Below are 19481 nucleotides of genomic sequence, written 5' to 3' on the forward strand. Positions count from 1 at the left end.
CAGAATCCACCCAGACACCACTGCTGTGAGGGGCTCTCACCACAGCCCCCACCTCCCCAGGGTGCCCCCCACCAGTCCCGGCACTGATCACACCCCACGGCCCCGTCTGCGACCTTGCCTGACTCCCCTGCCAGAGTGGCGGCAGTCCCCAGCCCAGGGCCTGCGTGGAGGATGTGTCTGCCAGTGACCCAACCTGAGGCCCAGGGAAGAGGACTGGGCGCCACAGTCATGCGGCAGTACTGACTGAGCTGGGGCAGGGCCTGTGCGTCTGCCCCCCCCCCCACCCCCCGGCCCCATTGGTGCCTGTGTACCATCTGACCACGTTCCCTTCATCAGCGCTCCCCATGAATTCAGACTCCCTCCAAACAACCGGCCCAGGCTCCCCAGTTCTTCCCAGCCGTCTAGCCTCTCCCCCTCCAGCTGCAGCGTATGTAGGAAGGCACATCCACGCCGGGCCCCGCGCATCACGATAGCCGATGGCCGTAGCCATCCTGTAGTGGGCACTTACTCTGTGTGTCAGACACTTTCCACAGTGTTTCAGTCACTCCTGGTAATCATCTTGGTCATTGGATATTATGCCCACGTTTTCAAATCACACCACTAACATTTGGTAAGCATTTACTATTTGGGTACCAACCCTGTGCTTAGCACGCCATTGCTCTCTCTCCCTCATCCCCAAACCCCTGGCTGGTGGGCACTCATCCCCCCCATTGCACCGCCCAGGAAACATGCTTCTGGAGGTTAGCCTCTCCCATTAGGCCGAGGGGCTGGGATCTGACTGAAGGGTGTGGCTCGTGCAGCCCCGAGCCCTGGCCCGTCACCTGCCATTTGGATCGTAGAACCCAGATTCCAGCCGCCCCCAGGAGGCCGACCTGCTGCCCCCTCTGCCAGGCTGGCTTCCAGCTCCTCCTGGATGCCAGCATGCAGGCGAGGCTTGCTGCACAGAGGTCCCTCCTGTGTCCTCAGTCCCTTCCACTGTCCCCTCAAGCCACAATCCCACCTGCACAGAAGACCAAAGACCGCTTTCAGAGGAGGACAGTGGGCCATCTCTGGGCCTTCTGGGTGGGCTTTATCCTTTCCGGTCCGATTTGAGGATCGACGGTCCCGTTGCTGGGGATCAGTGCTGGTAATGTGTCTTAAGGACACAGCGTGGGGGGGGGGGTCCCACAGACACTGAACACTGCGGTAATGCTGCCGAGCATAATGGTTGCCACGACAGCAGCTGCAAAGCTCAGAATAAAAATTTTAATTGCATTAGGATTATGGGAAATCAGTTTTATTGCAAGTATTTCCCCTAGCAGTTAAATGCAATAAGACTGTCAGGAACAACCCTTCAGAGACATTTGCTGTGCCCAGGACCTGCCTGCAGGGGGCAGCAGGGGGCAGGGAGCCTGTGTGTTGAGGAGGATTCTCGGGGACCCTCAGGACACTCCTTGGCCTCCCTCTACTGCAGCGTGACTTCCCAGAAAGAGTATGACCTCTGGGACAGACCATGGAGTTTGCTTCAGTATCTGCCCCCTCAGAGCTACGTGGCAAGCCGGCCCTTCTGCTGAGCTGTTTCCCTATGTGTGATATCAAGGTGATAATGACCTCACCTGGGACCTTACAAGAGTAAACGTGAGGAAAACAGGGTGTCCCTGCCCCAGGCACACAGGCCCTCCCTCCTCTGTGTCCCTGGGTTTCTCCTCTTCTCGTGCCCCATCCCCCCCGCCCCAGGCCAGTACGTTACAGTCCATAAAGGCCCCTACCCATCTCCGCCTTATTACTGTTTCTTATTGGAACATTCGTTTCGGGCTGATGGGCCCAAATGACAAAGCTCCAAAGGGAAACTTAATCCCAGGCCAGAATGAATCTTCTCTGCCTGGCAGGGAGGGAAGATGGAGCAGCCAGCGTCTGCCCTCACCATCCTATCTTGTTCAGTTCCGTTTGGGAGGGCTCTCACAACACAGCCGCCTCCGCCTTCGGGAAAGGCACAGCAGGAAGGGAAGGGGGGCAGTGGGGAAACAGCTTGCAGCGGCAATAGGAAGTCAGTGAAGGCAGGGGACGGTGGCCTTGACTTGGCCCATTATGGAGAGGGGCGTGGGGGCTTTGGGGTAGAGATGTGACCTGAGCCTTAAGTTGCCAGGCTTGGCGGTGAGCGGAAGGTGCCTGGAATGAGCACCGAGCAGGGGGGTAGAGGGTGGGGCTGGGGGCTGAGTAGCCAGAAACCAGGCTCCAGGCTCCGCTTAGTCTGGGGGAGCATCTTGTGCTGCGTGAGAGGTTTCAGATCCCAACTGTCCCCAAAGCTCTCTGTCGCTTGAAGCTTCCATCTTGTCTGCCCTCCAAGGTGTGCTCCTTGTTTCCTCTAGGAGGCAGCCGAGAGGGCAGCCCCCCCGCACCCCCCCCCCCCCACCGTAAACACAGTAGAAGCTGGAAGCTCAGGGGCAGGAGCGGGAGCCCCGGCTGTGGGGCCAGTGGGCCAGAGCTCTGCCTCACTTCCGCCCGCTCCAGCCTGAGGGGGTATCGGCTCCTGTAGGGGACCCGGCTCCCCAGCCTCCTGCCCCTGCGGCCTAGATAAGTCACCCTTCACCTCAAGGGCTGCTGGCAGGGCTAAGTGAGGCCTTCGACATGACTGGCTGGGCCCACAAGAGGCCCCCACGGGCCAAAAGTCTCCCCTCCTCACACCCTCAGTGGGGCTGAACCTTGGGCTGCGCCTACGCCTCCCCCCAGCTTCCTCCCACTGTCTCTCCTTCTCAGCCTCCCTTCTGTTCTCTGGAGGTCCCCCGGCCTCCTCCTGCCTCTGTCTCTCACTGTCATTTCTGGCTAGCCATCTCTGGCTTTCTCTCCGTTGTGCCTGGCTCTCTTCTGCTTCCCCCCTTCCCTTTGTTGGTCTCTCTCGCACTCTCCGTTTCTCCCCATGCCTCTTCCGCAGTCTCTGCTTCCCTGCCCCTCTCTCGGACACACTGGGGATGCTCAGGCTGTCCAGACACACCTGCTCTGACCTCCTGTCTGGTGACTCTTCCCCTTCCAGATGGGGCTGGTGGTCATCCTGGTGTCCACGGTGGTGGCCATGTCGGCCGTGGCCCAGCTGTGGGAGGACGAGTGGGAGGTGCTGCTGATCTCCCTGCAGGTGAGGGGGTGAGGGAGGGCTGGGCAGCCACTTCCCCAGGACCTTCAACACAAGGCAGTGCCTTTTCATCACTCACATCTCTCCAGACAAAGGCCCAGAGGGGGCAGGGAGGGGTCCAGATCACAGAGCAAGTCAGAGCAGGGAGGGGGCTACACCTTGGGGTTTCTGCAGAGATAAGAGTTGCCCACCCCACGGACACAGATAGGCTGGCTGTCAGGGTGTTGGTGACCAGAGGGCCTAGGCATGGCTGGGAGCTCATGGTTCCTCTTGCCCCTTCCCGCACACAAGGGCACAGCGCCATTCCTGCATGTGGGGGCCCTGGCCGCCATCACCGCGCTCTCCTGGATTGTGGCAGGACAGTTCGCCCGTGCAGAGCGGTCCTGTAAGTATGACTGCCTCCCAAGTACCAAAACCAGCTTGTCCTGTCCCCACCTGGACATCACCTAGGTGGCCACTCTCAGCATGGAGGTCCTGGTTCAGAGTGGCCCACAGAGTCCACTGAGGGTCGCAGCCTCGGTCAGCCTTGCACGTTTCCTCCTCTGTGTGTCTGTGTGTGAGTTAGAAGTCCAGCTCGCCTTCCTAGCCAGATGGGGGCTGGCCATGGTGTAGGGTCCCCTCAAAGCATTGGGTCCTGACAGGTAGAGGGGAGAGGGGCCCCCACCCCAACCTCAGCCTGCTCAGGATTCACGGGTGGGCCCTGTGGAAAGCCAAACAGCTCACCAGGTAGCCTGACTCACGGCCGATGTCTGCAGCCTCCCAGGTGGCCATTCTCTGTATCTTCTTTGCCATGGTATTTGCCTTCTACCTGGCCCCTCTCACCATCTCATCTCCCTGCATCATGGAGAAAAAGGACCTGGGCCCCAAGCCTGCCCTCATTGGCCACCGTGGGGCTCCTATGGTGAGTACCACCTGAGGGTCCTAACAGAGCAGAGAGGGGGGTGGGCAGTTCTGCCATTCTAGGGGAGACAGGCCAAGACCTGTCTCCTTGTAGGGAAGATATAATATGTGTAACATGGTAATAGCAGGAATCTTTAGCCCTTTTGGGGGGCATATGGGAAGGGTTGGTGAAAAAGCTGGGGAGCTCAGATGGGACTGAATCCTGAAGAGTCCTGAAGGCATCTCGCTAAAAAGATTTAAGTTTTTATCCTGAGGGCCCTGGAAAGATACAGGCAGGCTAGGTTGTGGGTTGGGAAGGCCCAGGAGAGAGGGGGAGCTGGGTGTGGGGAGGACAGCCGGTCCCCGGGTTGCAGGAGAACCCTCTGGGCTGTGGGGTGCAGAAGGGAACAGGTGCAACTCAGGGCCCACTGCTAGAGGGAAGGTAGTTGAACAGGGTTGAATTAGAGACAGAAGGGAGTCAAAGTCAGAGCCCTGTGACCCAGCAGTAGTTTAGAGGGTGGCTCCAGAGCCATGCTTCCTCAGCCCTTTGGCAGCTGTGGGAGCGTGGACCAATCCACGTCTGCTCTGTGCCCGTTTCCTCATCTTGTGTCTTGGGATAACAAGAGTGCCTGCACCAGTGGGCCATGTGAAGTACCCAGCTATGAGCCTAGCACACAGAGAGTGAGAGATATTCCTGGCTTCTGGGGCAGCCTGTCTCCCTTCTCTGGACCAGGGGGTTCTCCTGCACCAACACCTTGACTTTGTGGTTCTTAACAGAGGCAGGACCTATTATCACCACCAGGAGGCGCTCGGGGCCTGCGTGAGAGTTTCTTTCTTTCTTTTTTTTTTTTTTTTTTTTTTTTGCAGTGATTGAGAGTTCCATGTATCATTGAATTTCAGGGCAGTCAAGGCAGCCTCACAAAGTAACTTTTAAAAGGAGGTGTTAAGTCTGGTGGGGCTGTGAATCACCCTTAGGTTTTTCCCCACTTCCTGTGCTGAGTGTTACTGTGCCCGTTTTGTAGGTAAGATTCAGATACCTGTGCCTGAACCGGCCCCTGGTACCCTCCCAACACACCCTTCGCTGGTCTCAGTACCTCCAGGAGGCAAACAGCTGGAAAGGCCATGGCTCTGGAGCCAGAGGGATCTGGATTTGGGGTCCAGTTTTGCCCCTATTGCCTGTGTGTCTCGGGGGGTCACCAGTCCCCTCTGAGCCCCATGCTGCTGACCATTGTGAGGATAATTTAGAAGCATAGCTTTTGCAGGTGGGCAGGGCCCAAGGTTACAGCACCTCTTCCATCCATGACCCAGATTACCCACCCACCTGCTCTGGAGGCCAGGGGACAAGTAGGTGTGCCGAGGGGGGTGGGCACTCAGCCAAGGGGACGGAACCAGGTGGCCCCAGCATGGATCATTTTTTTAGTAGGAAAAAAGTAACATTCACAGAAGTGGCAAGAATTGTATAAGGAATCATATAATGAAGAATAATATAAGGAATCCAAGACCACCTTCAATATTTATCAATGTTCTTGCCATCCTTTGTTTCATCTGTCTCCCTACTTTTTCTTTTCTGATGTAATATTTTAAAACAAATCCCAAACATCCTATCATTTTGCCCATATATACTTCATATATATGTATCTCTAATACATAAGGACTTTTTTCTTTTAAACATAGCCAAAACTACAATGCTGCTGTCACACCCAACAAAATTAATAATAATTCTTTAATATTATCTAATACTGAATCCATGTTAAGTTTTCCTTTGTTGTCTCAAAAATACCTTTTTACAGTTGTTAAAAATCAGGATCCACACGGAGAACACGTAGTGCATCCGGTTGACATGTCTTCCAAGTATCTCTTAGTATAGAACAGTCCCCCTCCCTTTTTCCCATATGCTGTTTATTTGTCAAAGAAACGGAGTCATTTGTCCTGTAGAATTTCCCACGTTGTGCATCTGGCTGATTGCATCCTCTTGGTGGCTTCTGAGGGGCTAGCACGAGTGTCTGACATGGCTCCGTGTGTCACTGTGCATGCACATGTATCGGTGTCTACACCTGTGTGTATCATTGGGTCTGGATCCACACATCTGTGTGTGATAAGCCCAAGTGCACACTGCTGTCTTGGTGTGTCCGTGTGCCCTTGGGTGTATGGTTCCTCTGTGGGTGCAGCTGGATGTGTGTATGTGTGTGTTCTTTAATATTTGGTCAGACTAACTCCAAAGTCGGGACTTTTAACCACAGTGGCCTGCCCACCTGAGTTTGTGACAGCCACCCCTCACATACACACTCGAGAAAAGAACCCCACTTGGGCTCAGGCATGAGACAGGTAGGGATTAAGAATTCACCCTGAAATCCCACATGCTTCTTAGAGCCCTCCTGGAGTCCCAAGGCTGGCCAAGGAGGGCTAGGTTTCCATGCCTCCCTCTCCGGGAGGCGAGCACGTATCCCCGGGAGACCTGACTAAAAAGCCTCTGGAGAAGAGACTCTGCCCTTCCCACTCACTTCCTCTGTTCCCCAAGGGTCTTTGTAGACCCCGCTGTGCTCCTTTGTGTTCTTCGCACAGTCAACCTTCTGCAGCCTCAGCCCCCAGAAGAGCAATGGCACCTCTTGTGAGAGGCCTGGCCGCACGACGTTTAGAGGCGAGCTGGGCAGGAACTCCACCGAGTCCATGCCTGTCTCTAGATGTCTCTGTGGCCTTGTTCCGCCTCTCGGTGGGGCCACACACAGCCCACCTGACTGGGAGAAGGTAGCCACGTCCCCCAAAGCTGCTCTGCCCCAAGAAAAGTGGAAGAAAGGAACTCAGTTATAGAGACTGCTGATGCCCCTTATTTCATCTGTGAGCTTGATAACACTAGCCTATTTTATAGCTAAAGAAACCAAGGTGCAGAAGGTGAGCGACTGGGAAGTCGAATTGCTCCTTCTCAGTCCCCACAGCCCTTGCCATGCCAGGCTGCCTCCCAGGGGAGGGTAATGTGTTACACGTTGGAGCAGCATGGCCAGAGGGAGAGAAGATGGGCATGTGTCTTGTGGGAAGTGAGATCAGTTGCGGGAACCCCTTCCACCCCATTCCTTCACTGCCAGGAGTCCTCACTCCCCTCCCTGTTCCAGCCCGCACTGCGCTGGGTCCTAGCCCACTCCTTGATATGGTGGTGACCCCCAGTGGCAACAAAGGGTATGACAGGGTCTTCAGGCAAGACAGAACTAGGGAGGGAGACTTCAAACTCCAACTCTCCCAACTGGAAGGACCCTCAGAGAACAGTGAATATATACCCCAAGGGGAAAATGGGGAAACTGAGGTCCATAGGAGAAAGAGATGCACCAGCGGTTACAAAGTTACTTTATGGCAGGGCCAGGGCTAGAACCAGATCTTCTGACGTGTATGCTATAGGATTAAGAGTCATTTATTAAGCATTTATTGTACGTCAGGCAGCATATTTGGGGGCTTTTCATCCATGTAACAGCCTGGGGGATGGCCTTGTCATGGCTTAAACGGTGCCATCCTGTGTCCCCTCCCCTCTCCCTCTGGGATCTCCACCCAGACTCCGGGCATAATTGGGAGGAAACATGGCTTGCACCCCAGCCCAAGACTGTGACGAGACAGAGGACTGTATAAAAACCCTCACACCCCCATATATACATCAACACTAACCACCTTGCCTCCTCCCCACCCCACCCCCAAAAAAACCTGTGAGGCAGGCATGATTTTACAGATGAAGAGACTGAGCCTCTGAGAAGCTGCATGGGTGTCCAGGGTCCCACAGCTACTGCTTGGAGGAGTTGGAATTAGAACCAGACTTACTCCAGCCTCCCAACATGGAAGGTTCTAGATTGGCTGGGGAGGTGTACATCAGCTAAACCTCGGCTCTCCCTTCCTGCCCAGCTGGCCCCAGAGCACACACGGATGTCCTTCCGGAAGGCCCTGGAGCAGAAGCTGTATGGGCTACAGGCTGATGTCACCATCAGGTAGGTGTGGGGGTCAAGAGGACCACAAGGCCTCTCATCCCTGCCGCATCCAGGACCCTGCTGGAGAAACCTCAGGTCCCAGAGCCTCAGAGATGGGGCTCGGGGCTTGGATGATCCGCCACAGGGCTGACACCCTGTTTGTGCCTAATGCCAGGATATAAAATGGGGAAATAAACACATGCTCTTGGTTCAAGCAGGGGTGAGTGTTTGGGACCTGGAGTCCTGCCACAGATCTACTTGAAGGAAAGACTAGATCTGTGTGGCTCAGCAAGATGGCTCAAACACCAATGGGTAGAATGAGCACACTACAGAGTGATATATTCACTGTGATGTCAATTATATTTAGAAGACACAGAAAATGATTTGTACGTTTTCAACGTGTAGATTTTAAAAGTATGTCTTAACATGAAAGGTCAAGAAGAACTCATACCAATTTCACAACAGATTATCTCTGAGAGGGGAAGGAGGCGGGGCTGCCATGTTTAGCTACACAGGTTGTGTAGTGAACAAGACCCCACATACGTGAGGGGCTAAGCATAGATATCATTGTTAGATAACCCAGTGTAGATACCACAGAATTGTGTGTGTATCGAAACTTTCTAGCAGACGGAGGTAAAATGCCTTGAGGCAGGGGGGCACAGGTGCTTTTTACTATTTCACACTATGACATCATATGTGGTATCGGCAGCCCCAAACGGGTAGACTAGGATGGTGGGAAGGGGGAATTTGTCAAAGGGGCCTGCATTTGTACTGTTCTAGTATGGCATCACATGGCCCGGGTTCTAAGTAAGGTTATACCATTTACTGGCTAATGGGTCTTGAGCTAGGTACTTCCCTCTCAGCCTCAGTTTCCCCATTATCAAACGAGGCAGCACTATCTGCTAGGGCTGCTGAAAAAATAGACCCAGCCCTCCATCCTCAGCAGTCCCTAACCCCGTCTGACCCTCACAGAGAGCCAGAAGGAGTCACCTGTGAGTCCACTGCCCTCCCGGTGCAGACAGGGAACCTGAGGTCCACAGAGGCAAAACCTGCCTGGATGTCACGGGGGTTGTATAAGTGGATGGGAAGGAGCCTACGTGTGTTGGTGGGGGGATGACTGGTGGGCAGGTGAGGGACCTGGGTGGACAGTGACTTGGGGACCCCACCTTCCCGTAGCCTGGATGGCGTGCCCTTTCTCATGCATGACACCACCCTGCGGCGCACCACCAACGTGGAGGAGGAGTTTCCGGAGCTCGCCCGCAGGCCCGCCTCCATGCTGAACTGGACCATCCTGCAGAGGCTCAATGCCGGCCAGTGGTTCCTGAAGGTCTGGCTGTACCTGTCCCAGTCCTAGGCATGGAAAGCACAGGCGGGGACCCCATGGAGTGAGAGGGCCGGGAGTGGTCATCAGCTCAGATGACCCCTAGTCCCCTAGCATCAATGACTCACAGCCAGGTTGGTTAGTGGCCTGCTTCGGCTCCAGCCACTGAAGTCCAGATCTCATGGTTGTCACTGCTTCTTCTGGTTCTGTCTCCCACATCAGAAAAAGTTGGCGGTGATGATAAGAGTTAACAGGTAAAACTATTAACTCTGTCAAACTCTAGAGGGAAATTGGTTCTCTGGTGTGAAATGCTACTAAAGGAGAAATGTGCTGGGGTCTGGGATAAGTTCCAAGCAGGTGATTCTTTCAGGAAAACAGTGTGGCCCAGAGAAGTTAGGGTTGGGGTCTTCTAAAAGCCCCACAGGGCCACAGTTATCAATTTACCTGACCCACACACCAGCAGACACTGGCAGCTCAGGGGTCTCCGTGCTTAGTGGCCAAGAAGGCACACGGAGGCCCCAAAGGGCTGGCGAGGCAGCCATGTGTGTTCCTATCTCTGCCAGACGGATCCCTTCTGGACGGCCAGCTCTCTGTCACCCTCCGACCACAGGGAGGCCCAGAACCAGTCCATCTGCAGCTTAGCAGAGCTCCTGGAGCTGGCCAAGGGCAATGCCACGCTGCTGCTCAACCTGCGTGACCCACCACGGGAGCACCCCTACCGTGGCAGCTTCCTCAATGTCACGCTGGAGGCCTTGCTGCGCTCTGGGTTCCCCCAGCACCAGGTGAGGCCCTGCTCAGCAGCCCTGCCCTGCCCCCCTGGAAACCCAGGCCTGGCTGGAGCAGGACTCCAGCGTAACTTCACTGTGCCTCCTGTCCAGACCTCAGTTTCCACATTTGTAGAATGGGGGTAACATGCCCCTTGCCTTCCTGACAGGGTAGTCGTGGAGACAAGAGGGAAACAAGAAAATCCTTTAAAATGTACAAAGGGCAGGAGCAGGTTCTCTGGGACACTGCTATTTCCACGAAGCACTGCCCGCATCCTTGTGCTGTAATACTTGGGGGTCAGAGGAATTCAAAACGAATTTATGGCAGCACACTAAACTGGTGGAATCCTATAGAGTGACTGACGCTTGGGTTATCAGTCTTGTCATGACAGGGGTCTACAGGGGAAGCTCCGTGAGTTGTTGCCAGAGCAATTGCACAGCCTTGGCTGGGACCAGGTTGACCCCTGTAAATGATGATTACACATAAGCTCCACTGTGTGCCAGGTCCCAGCTCTCTGAAACCTTCCAGGGGCTTCAGGCTTCTTTAACAGAAGAGAAAGCCGAGGCTGCCCCCTCTCCTGCCTGCAGGTCATGTGGCTGCCTAACAGGCAGAGGCCCTTCGTGCGGAAGGTGGCTCCTGGCTTCCAGCAGACATCAGGTTCCAAGGAGGCGGCCGCCAGCCTGCGGAGAGGCCACATCCAGAGGCTGAACCTGCGCTACACTCAGGTGTCCCGCCAGGAGCTCAGGTGCCTGCCCCAGCTCACCAGGGGGAGGCTGGATGCACAGAGTTCCTGGTTCAAAGAGTGGAGGTGGAGAGCATCAGGCAGATCCAGGTTTTGTCTGAGTTTGGTCCTCTGGGAGTGGAGATTCCTTTCTCCAGGGCCAGTTGTGGGTGTTCCTTTCTCCAGGGCCATGAGGTTTGTGAAGGGGGCATGCTTTACAGGCCCGGAGGCCCCAGTCTGAGGGCTGACCAGCCTCCATCCCCCTGCCCCACAGGGACTATGCGTCCTGGAACTTGAGTGTGAACCTCTACACGGTCAATGCACCGTGGCTCTTCTCTTTGCTGTGGTGTGCAGGAGTCCCATCTGTCACCTCCGACAACTCCCATACCCTGTCCCAGGTGCCTTCCCCTCTCTGGATCATGGTAAGCTGGGAAATTTTTGGGGGGTGTGTGCAGGAGGGCACCTGGGGGTGTAGAGGGAGCCTGTGATACAGGGTGGGGGGTAGGCTCGATGCTCAGGGCTCTCTGGTGAGGTCTCAAAGGTGGGGGCAGCACGTGGTGGGGGGTAAAGGCTTGAGGCAAGAGGAAGATCTTCATGGCCTCTGGAGTCTGCACTAAGGTGCTGGGGGGTGGGAAGAACCTGGGCCCAACCCACAGGGAGAAAAACATCATTTAAGGGCCCCAGAGGAGTAAATTACTACTTGGGGGTTGGGTTTCGGGAGTTTGTTATATTTTGTTTTGAAGGAGGAGAAGGCATTAGAAAAAGAGGGTAACAACAGGACAAAGATAGGAAACATTTTAAAGCTGCTCTGAGAATACACCAAATAAAACCAGTTTTCAACTGGTTGATTGGGTCCCTATAGACTGGCCTGGGCTCCCATCCCAGCTCTGTCACTGGGGGAGCCCCCCACTCCTCACTATGCTCCCCCTCGCTCCCCACTGCCATCTCCGTGAGGACAGGACAGCCAGTCTGAGGGTCTTGTTATGGCTAAGACAGCGTCAGGGTCAAGTAACCAGAGCTAGGTTATGGATGGTTGTGTCCATCCGCCTACCAGAGGTCCTTGCAAACCTCCAGAGGCTCTGCTGGGAACCAGCAGTGCGCACACTCGGAGGTTCAGGCGACAGCAGCTGACCGGCAGCAAGAAGTGCTCCTTTGTCCAGGCCCCGTCCCTCCTCCACAGCTCACCTGACATCAAGGCCTGGCTACACTGGAGGCTTTGCCCTCCCTGGCCCCGGGAGCGGGCAGGCCTTCACTCAACACCCTACAGTGACACACGTAATCTCACACCTGCACAGATGCCACACACACCCCTGCATACGTACTAGTCACTTACACCCCCACATTCAGCTATTTGTCTTTTGTTACTCAGCTTCTGCTTGGAGCCCCCCTTAAGCACACAAACCCACCAGGCTTATTCACAAATGCCACCTCTACCCTGAACATCACACAGATTTTTTTTTTTTGAGTGAGAAAGAGGGGAGGGGTACAAGTGAGTGAGGGGCAGAGAGAGAAGTGGGGCTCACCGAAGTGGGGTTCGTGCTCACCTGATGTGGGATTCAAACTCACAAACTGTGAGATCATGACCTGAGCCGAAGTCAGATGCTTAATGACTGAGCCACCAGACACCCCACACAGATCTTTTTTATACTACACACACACACACACACAGGCTTACAGTGTTCAGAGCCTACTCCTACAAAATATCATCTCAAGCCCCGAAGCCCCCTCTGGATACTCCCAGCCCATCCCTGATAGTGACGTGGGTCCCCCTGCCCATATGGACCCTCGGTCTGGGGCCCCAGTATGGACTGGCCAGGACTGAAAACTGGCCACTGGCCATCTGTCCACAGCCCCCGGACGAGTACTGTCTCATGTGGGTCACTGCAGACCTGGTCTCCTTCAGCCTCATCATTGGCATCTTCGTGCTCCAGAAGTGAGTAGGCTTGGACGCCCTTCCACAGCCTTCCCTGCCCCACAGCAGGCGAGCCCCCACCTCAGCCAGTCAAACCTCCCCAAGTCCTGGGCCAGGAGAAGCCCTGACCAGGCAGTGTGTTCAGGGTAGGAGGAGGACTGCCCAGTGGCCTGCAGCCCGTCCTCCTCAGCCAGAGCTGAGTGGCTTCGGGAACAGGTACCCGGCTAGGAGCCCATAGCCAACCAAGCTCTGACATGATTTGCTATGTGGACTTTGGCTTGTGTCCTGACCTGTTCCCCGGGGCCTGGGTTGTCACCGGCACTCAGGTGTGCCGTGCTGGAGACCTCCTGCCTGTCAGGGTAGCAGCTGAGCTGGTGGCTGCAGTGGGGAAGTGGGGTTGGTCTGGGGGAGGGTTTAGGGCCAGGCAGGGGCCCCAAACCAGCCACAGACAACAACTGGCCGTTCTATTCCTGACTGACGTTCTCTCTCTGTCACACACCGCTCTGATCCGGCGCATGTCCCTCCTCTCTCTCCCCACCCCCCTCTCTGCTGCACTCTGGCATCTCACAGCTATCACTTGATCAGGTAATTCTGGTGTGGTCTTCCTCTCCTGTCCCTCTTTCTCCCTCTTCCTTGCCATTCCCTTCTCCAGTTCCCTCTGAAAACCTGCCGTGCACTGAGCCGGTGCCTGGGTCAGGGTCCCTCACGGGTCACCCTCCCAGACACCTCCCCTCGCCTGAAGCCTCCTGCTGTCCCCTGCCCTCCTTCTCTCCCCCACAATCCTCCCTTCTCTCCCCATCTTGCCATGTGTGTCCCTCTGCCCTTTGTTCCTCCTTGCTGTCTCTGTGGATGGGAACCCATGCTTCCCTGCAGGTTTGCTGACCTGGCCTCTCTTAGCACCAAAGCGGCTCCCTCGGGGGAGGGGCTGTGCCTGGCTGTCCCTCCCCTGCCACCAACTCTAGCACTCGCAGGGGCCTTCGCCACTACCCTACCAAGTTCTGTTCCCCCCTTCCCACTTTTGGCTTTGCCTCTGTTTATCTTTCTCTGTGTCTCTCATTTTGTGACTCCTGCCCCCCCCCTTATACACACAGCCTCCCTCCTTTCCCCTGGGGGTACCCCACAGTGGTTGAGCTTCCTGTCCTAGATGTGCCTGGCTGCAGAGACCCTGGCCTGACACTTTCCTCCTGGGTTCGATGTTAATTTCCAACAGGAGTCCTAGGTCCTGGGGTCCAAGCCCTCACCTTAGCTAAGTGCCTTGGGCCCTCCTGCTTTATACAGCCTCACTAACCAGCTTCCAGAGGACCCTCCCTGGCTGAGGGGCTGAGGGGCTGAGTGCAGCAAAGGGACATGTACCTGGTCCTTCATTTGCAGCCAGCAGACATCCGCATGTGCTGGTGCTGTGCTGGGCCTGCAGCGGGGAGCCAGGCCTTCGCTCTTGGAGCCCCGGTGTGCTGGGTGGGGGCCAGCCAAGGTGGCCTAGGTGCTGGGATGGACATGTCCAGCCAGGGTCGTGTCACTGTCTTCCTGGGGGTCAGCAGAGGACTGATGGAAGAGGAGACCCTGAGGGAGAATATCATTCCCTGCGGGCCCCCTTCCTCCATTCACTCACTGAACCAATACTATGGGCACCTGCCACACAGCAGACATTGAGGTTGGTGCCAGGGACACAGTGGCAGATAAGAGACCTATCGCTGCCCTCAAGGACATGTAGGGCAGCCAGCCCAGCCAGAGCACAGGCTGCCTTCCCCTCTGCTTCCTGCTTCCCCCTTGTCTGTCTGTTCTTTTCATTCACCCATCTGCCTGTCCATCTGTCTGTCCATTTCTGCTGTGCTGACCCCATCTGGAAACAACTGATTTCTCATGGAGTCCGGGCTGCCCGCACCACCCCCACAGGGCTCAATGTCCGAGGGGTTGGGTTCTTGTTTCCAAGCTGATCCCTGCTTCTCTTCGTGGGAATGGGGGTAGGGGTTCAGTCAATCTTTCTGTCTAGTTTGCAGGACAAGTCATAAGTTCAGAGACCAGAGATTTGGGGCTGGTTCAGAGGTACTGCAATAGCAAAAACTGCTGTGGGCTAGGTACAGGAGCCCGAGTTCCCCAGCTCTTCCTGGCCCCTGCACGCCCCGTACAGCCCCACCTCTTGCCCATTGGCTTAATTTTATCCCCCACCTCATCCCTGCCTCAGCTGTCAGAGGGATTAATGCTGTATCTAGCCTGTGCCTCACCGTGAGGAAACAGGTCACTCTCCTAGGGTTGTTGGAACAGACCTGAGTCACTGACACCCTTGTCTCTGAACCTGTGAAGATAAGCTCCCCACTTGTCTTCACAGCTCCTCCCCTCACTCCCTCCCCTCTTTCACTTCCACTCCGGGGTGTCCCCACTGGCTTCACTCAGCCTGGTCCTGATGGTGGAGCTGGACGACACATCAGCCAGGACTCCCTGAGATTGGTGTGTACCCCACAGATGGCTCATCAGAGTCAGGTCTGCTAAGCTCCCCCACCCCAATTTACCCCAGAAGTCAGCGTGCAACTGCAAGCACCCAAAACAGAACTCACCAACCCCAAACAAACTATCTTCCTGGGCAAGGAGGGCTGACCTAGGGTTCCGGGGACAAGAGAGAGGCAGGAGAGCCCTGGCTGAGTCAGGGGACTCTGACGCAAGCCCTTCTCTGGGCCTCAGTTTCCCCATCTCTAGTCAGACAAGAGTCCTGCTGGCCTCTCAGGCCCAATCCAGACAGGTTCTGGAATTGGGCAGGATCCTCGCTCCAAGGAAGGGTGGGGAAGGACCTGTGCCCATGGGGCCGTCTCTGCAGGTGGCGCCTGGGTGGCATACGGAGCTACAACCCCGAGCAGATCATGCTGAGCGCTGCGGTGCGCCGGACCAGCCGGGATGTCAGCATCATGAAGGAGAAGCTCATCTTCTCAGGTGTGCAGCCCTGCAGGTTGAGACGGGCGGTGGGCTCAGTTACCTCCACCCCACGCATGTACTCGAGTATGTGTACACACATTCACCCACAGCACGTACAGCCAGGAACACAGCACGGACATACATGTACCCACCCAGCTTCACGTACACATACAGAAACACGTACCCCTCCGCATGCTGTCATCCACTCCAAGCCCTGGGGCAGTCAGCCCCATGGGTGGTGGACAAAGGACAAAAGTGTGGGGGTGGGGGAGTCTGCTTTTAAGGCTTACCCTCCTTTGCCTGGTTTATACACCACAGATATTGACTTTTTCCCTTCTGCTTGCTGCCAGCCCATCGATGGCATTCCCAGTCTGATGGAGGAGGCAGCCGTAAGAACAAATACATAGAAACTTGGGTGTCACTAGAGCTCCAACAGGTGTGCTGAGCCAGAGTGGGGTGCAGAGAAGAGTGGTCAGAGCTCTCTGGGACAGTGAGGGTCTTGGGGCCCACTTTGCAAGGAGGTGACCTAGTGGGAATGGGAAAGATGAGTAGGAGGGGTCTGGGTTTGAGGTGAGGACTGACCAAGGAGAAGGAAGGAAGGGTATTCAGGCAGGAACAGCATATGTTCAGAGGTAGTGAGGGGGCATGGCTTACTGGGGTACCAAGAATTATCATTCCATATGGTGTGGCGGGGGGGGGGGGGGGGCGGTGCTCAGGTTCACTTACCCTGAGGTGGCACTGAGGGGCGCACTTGGGCCTCGAGTGTGTGGTCAGGAGCTTGCGCTTCAGTTTGAAAGCAGAGTATGGTCACAGGCAGATCTGTCCCTGTTACAGGAGGGCTGTAACAAAGCACCCCAAACTGGTGGTGTAAACAATAGAAATTTATGGTCTCGGTTCTGGAGGCCAGAAGTCCAAAATCAAGGTGTTGGCAAGGTTGATTCACTCTGAGGACTGTGGGCGAAGGATCTGGTCCAGGCCCCTCTCCTTGACTTGCAGGTGGTCATATCTGTGTTTACGTGGTTCTCCCAGTATGCATCTCTGTGTACAAATTTCATCTCTTCCTAAGGACACCAGGCATATTGGACTAGGGCCCACCTTGATGACTTCATCTTAACTAACATCTGCAACAACCTTATTTTCAAATGAAGTCACATCATGAAGTACTGGGGGCTAGAACTTTCAACATACGAATTGGGGGGGCAGAGCACAATTCCACCTCTAACAAGCATGGAGGGTGAACTAGAGAGGTTCGGGAAGGTGGAGATGAGGAAGCCAAAAATTCAGGTGAGAGATTAGGCATGGGAACACGGAGGAGAGGAGAGATTTGAGGGATATTTAGGAGCCAGATGGACTGGGGTTCAAATCCCAGCTCTGTCCCCAACTAGAGTGTGAACCAGAGCACATTGGCACCAGACCCTTCCTGTATAAAACGGACTGGCACCTCCTGCCCCTCACAGGGTGCTTGTGGGGTTAGCACCATGCATGACCCAGCAGTGTGCTTGGTAAACACGGCCTGAATGAACAATACCCCAGTGGGGGTGACCGGTTTGGGAGCTGGTTCCTAGGATTGTGTGAACATCCATTCATTCACTCTCCCCTTTATTTATTCATTCCTTCAACAGATAATTGCCAGGCACTGTTTTAGGTGCTTAGGATTTACAGATTCTTGCCTATGGGATACTTACATTCCTCCTCCCTTGGCTCAAAAGACCGCCCTCTCCTGGGAGCCTTCTCTGAGCACCAAGGCTGGGTTGGAGGGCCTCTCCTGGTGGTTCTCAGCCCTCTAGCCACACTGGGGAGCTCCTGTAAGGGCCAAAGGCACCCAGGGTCCCCAGGCTCCTACAGCCTGGCCCAGGGAAATCAGAAGGGGCGGGTGGAGTGAATGGAGAGCCTCTAGGCCTGGAAGATTCTGCCCATGCAGGCCCCCACCTCTCCTTCAGTGCCAAAGGCCATTCATTGAGCACCTTTGGATACAGACTCTGAGGCAGCCAGCCACAGCCCTCAGGCCACCCTGCCCACTCCGGGTTGAGAGGTCCTTTCCAGAGACCCTCAACCTCACCAAGGCACCCTGAGTCCCCTCAGGGTGGGCTCAGCTCCACTCAGCAGACACTTCCTGAGCCTCTGCTCTATGTTCGGTGCTGTGCCAGGCAGTAGGGACACAGATGCACCCAGACCTCACCCCTGTGCTTGAAGTACTCCAGTTGGTGGGGGTCACAGATAGTGACAGTACAGGATGCGATGGGGCAGGAGGAAGCAGGGGCTAAGGTGGACATGAGGAGGCCCCATCCCAGCTTGGCGGGCTCAGGGAAGGCTTTTAGGGAACCATAATAACAGAGATGAGAAAAATTGAGCCATATTTTAAGAAATAAAGTACCGATGGGGAAGTCACTCCCAAGAGAGGGACCAGTGCGTGCAAAGGCCCTGAGTAAACACATGAGCACCAAGCCCAGGAGGGTGCAGATGGTTTTCTGTGGCTGGGAGGTAGAGTTCCAGGGGAGAGGTGAATGGGGTGTGGCCAGAGTGTTTGCAGAGTCCAAGGAGGGCCTTGAATACCAACCTCAATAGCAAACCTGAACCCAGTGATTTCATCAGCCTCCAAGTGCCTGAACAGGAGCTGTGTGTTGCGAGTTACCCTTCCCCCTCATCTGCTAGCCATCCTCACTGAACTCTCTTCTCCCTACTCACGTTCTGCCTCCCTCTGGCCCAGCAGAGATCAGCGATGGCATGGAGGTTTCCGATGAGCTCTCTGTATGTTCAGACAACAGCTATGACACGTATGCCAACAGCGCTCCCACCCCTAAGGACAACCGAGGGAGTGGCAGCCGCACCAAGACTCTCACAGACCGGAGTGGGCGTTAGCCAAAGACCTGTTTGTCCCAGCCTGTACCTGTACGTGGAGACCAGGGGACCCAAGAGAGCGGGCAGAAGCATGTCTGGACCTGGAGTGCTCTGGGAGCTGGCTCCGCGGCCTCCTCGTTGGCTCCGGCCCCCGTCAGCCATGGCCCCCCTTGAAGGGGACTCCCCTCTCTCCTGAGGCCCAGCCAGGTCAGAACTCCAGCCTCGCAGAGGCCCCTGCTGGCCTGGGGCCCCTTCTGGGAAGTCTGGGGCCCAGGGCCTGGTCCTCCCCCGGAGGCCTTCCCTTGCATCCTGATCTGGAAGCTCTGATGGCTCGCTGCTGGGCCGTGTGGCAGTTGAGGATGTGGATGTCCACGTGTGTCCATCCTCCCTTCTATGCTGAGGTAGCCGACTTCTTCGGTGTCTCCTGCCTTGAGGGCCTGGGCTGGGCCTCTGCCCCCAGCAGCTGTTCTTCACATCAGTCTCAAAGCACAAGGAGGTTCAGCCCAAGAAGAAAGCCTGCTGTGGTGGAGACACTCCTCCCTGACCAGCCTCCTACCACCACTGGCCCTGCCTCAGGAGAGGGACTGAGCCACGTCCCCAGGAACAGCTGGAGATGGCCAGGAGAATAGGCCTAAGGCTGCTTTATCCCTCGCCCTCGTGTCCAACAGACTTCTAGGGCAGAGTGGCACAGAGGCCCAAGAGATCTGCAGACTGATACAACCTCAGGTTTCCACATCAGTGGCCACAGGGCATTGGCCACCTAGGAAGAATGTCCTAGGCATGGCCAAGGAGGCCTACAGCAGAGCAAGCCTGACGGCCTTGGCCAATATGATTAAAGCTGCCATCCTGACACGTGCTGTCTCTCAATGGTCTGTGGGAGGACGGGGAGAGAACTTGCTGGGTTTGGGATTCAGTTTTTGGCCAAAGGAGGAAGCATTTTCAGAAAGGAGTAGAAGAGTGGCAGGGTACTTGGGCCCCTACCCAGTACCACCATGACACCAGGGGTTCCTTAATAACCCTGGGGTTGGGGACCAGCATCCCCATACTGTGGTGGGGAGATGGTCTTGGAGAGATAAAGTGACCATCCAAAGCCA

General features: G+C 55.8%; 1 protein-coding gene across 12 annotated transcripts in view; it reads left to right on the forward strand.

Moving 5' to 3' along the window:
* GDPD5 (glycerophosphodiester phosphodiesterase domain containing 5) overlaps positions 1 to 19239 on the forward strand; it is an 87563-nt gene extending 68324 nt beyond the window's left edge. For 6 of the 12 annotated variants that reach the window (XM_045483977.1, XM_045483978.1, XM_045483979.1 and 3 more), the window contains 12 exons: positions 3011 to 3109; positions 3398 to 3491; positions 3862 to 4007; positions 7865 to 7947; positions 9103 to 9253; positions 9811 to 10029; positions 10600 to 10757; positions 11008 to 11155; positions 12584 to 12666; positions 13216 to 13230; positions 15455 to 15567; positions 18257 to 18526. In XM_045483977.1, coding sequence (XP_045339933.1) covers positions 3011 to 3109; positions 3398 to 3491; positions 3862 to 4007; positions 7865 to 7947; positions 9103 to 9253; positions 9811 to 10029; positions 10600 to 10757; positions 11008 to 11155; positions 12584 to 12666; positions 13216 to 13230; positions 15455 to 15567; positions 18257 to 18408 — 1461 coding nt within the window. In that variant the 3' untranslated portion in view covers positions 18409 to 18526. Of the gene's footprint in view, positions 1 to 3010; positions 3110 to 3397; positions 3492 to 3861; positions 4008 to 7864; positions 7948 to 9102; positions 9254 to 9810; positions 10030 to 10599; positions 10758 to 11007; positions 11156 to 12583; positions 12667 to 13215; positions 13231 to 15454; positions 15568 to 18256 lie in introns of all 12 variants that reach the window. The other 6 variants (XM_045483983.1, XM_045483984.1, XM_045483985.1 and 3 more) reach the window with 4 other exon arrangements.
* The last annotated feature ends 242 nt before the right edge of the window (positions 19240 to 19481 follow it).

Source organism: Leopardus geoffroyi, chromosome D1 (genome assembly GCF_018350155.1).
Source record: "Leopardus geoffroyi isolate Oge1 chromosome D1, O.geoffroyi_Oge1_pat1.0, whole genome shotgun sequence".
In the NCBI taxonomy this organism is placed as follows: domain Eukaryota; kingdom Metazoa; phylum Chordata; class Mammalia; order Carnivora; family Felidae; genus Leopardus; species Leopardus geoffroyi.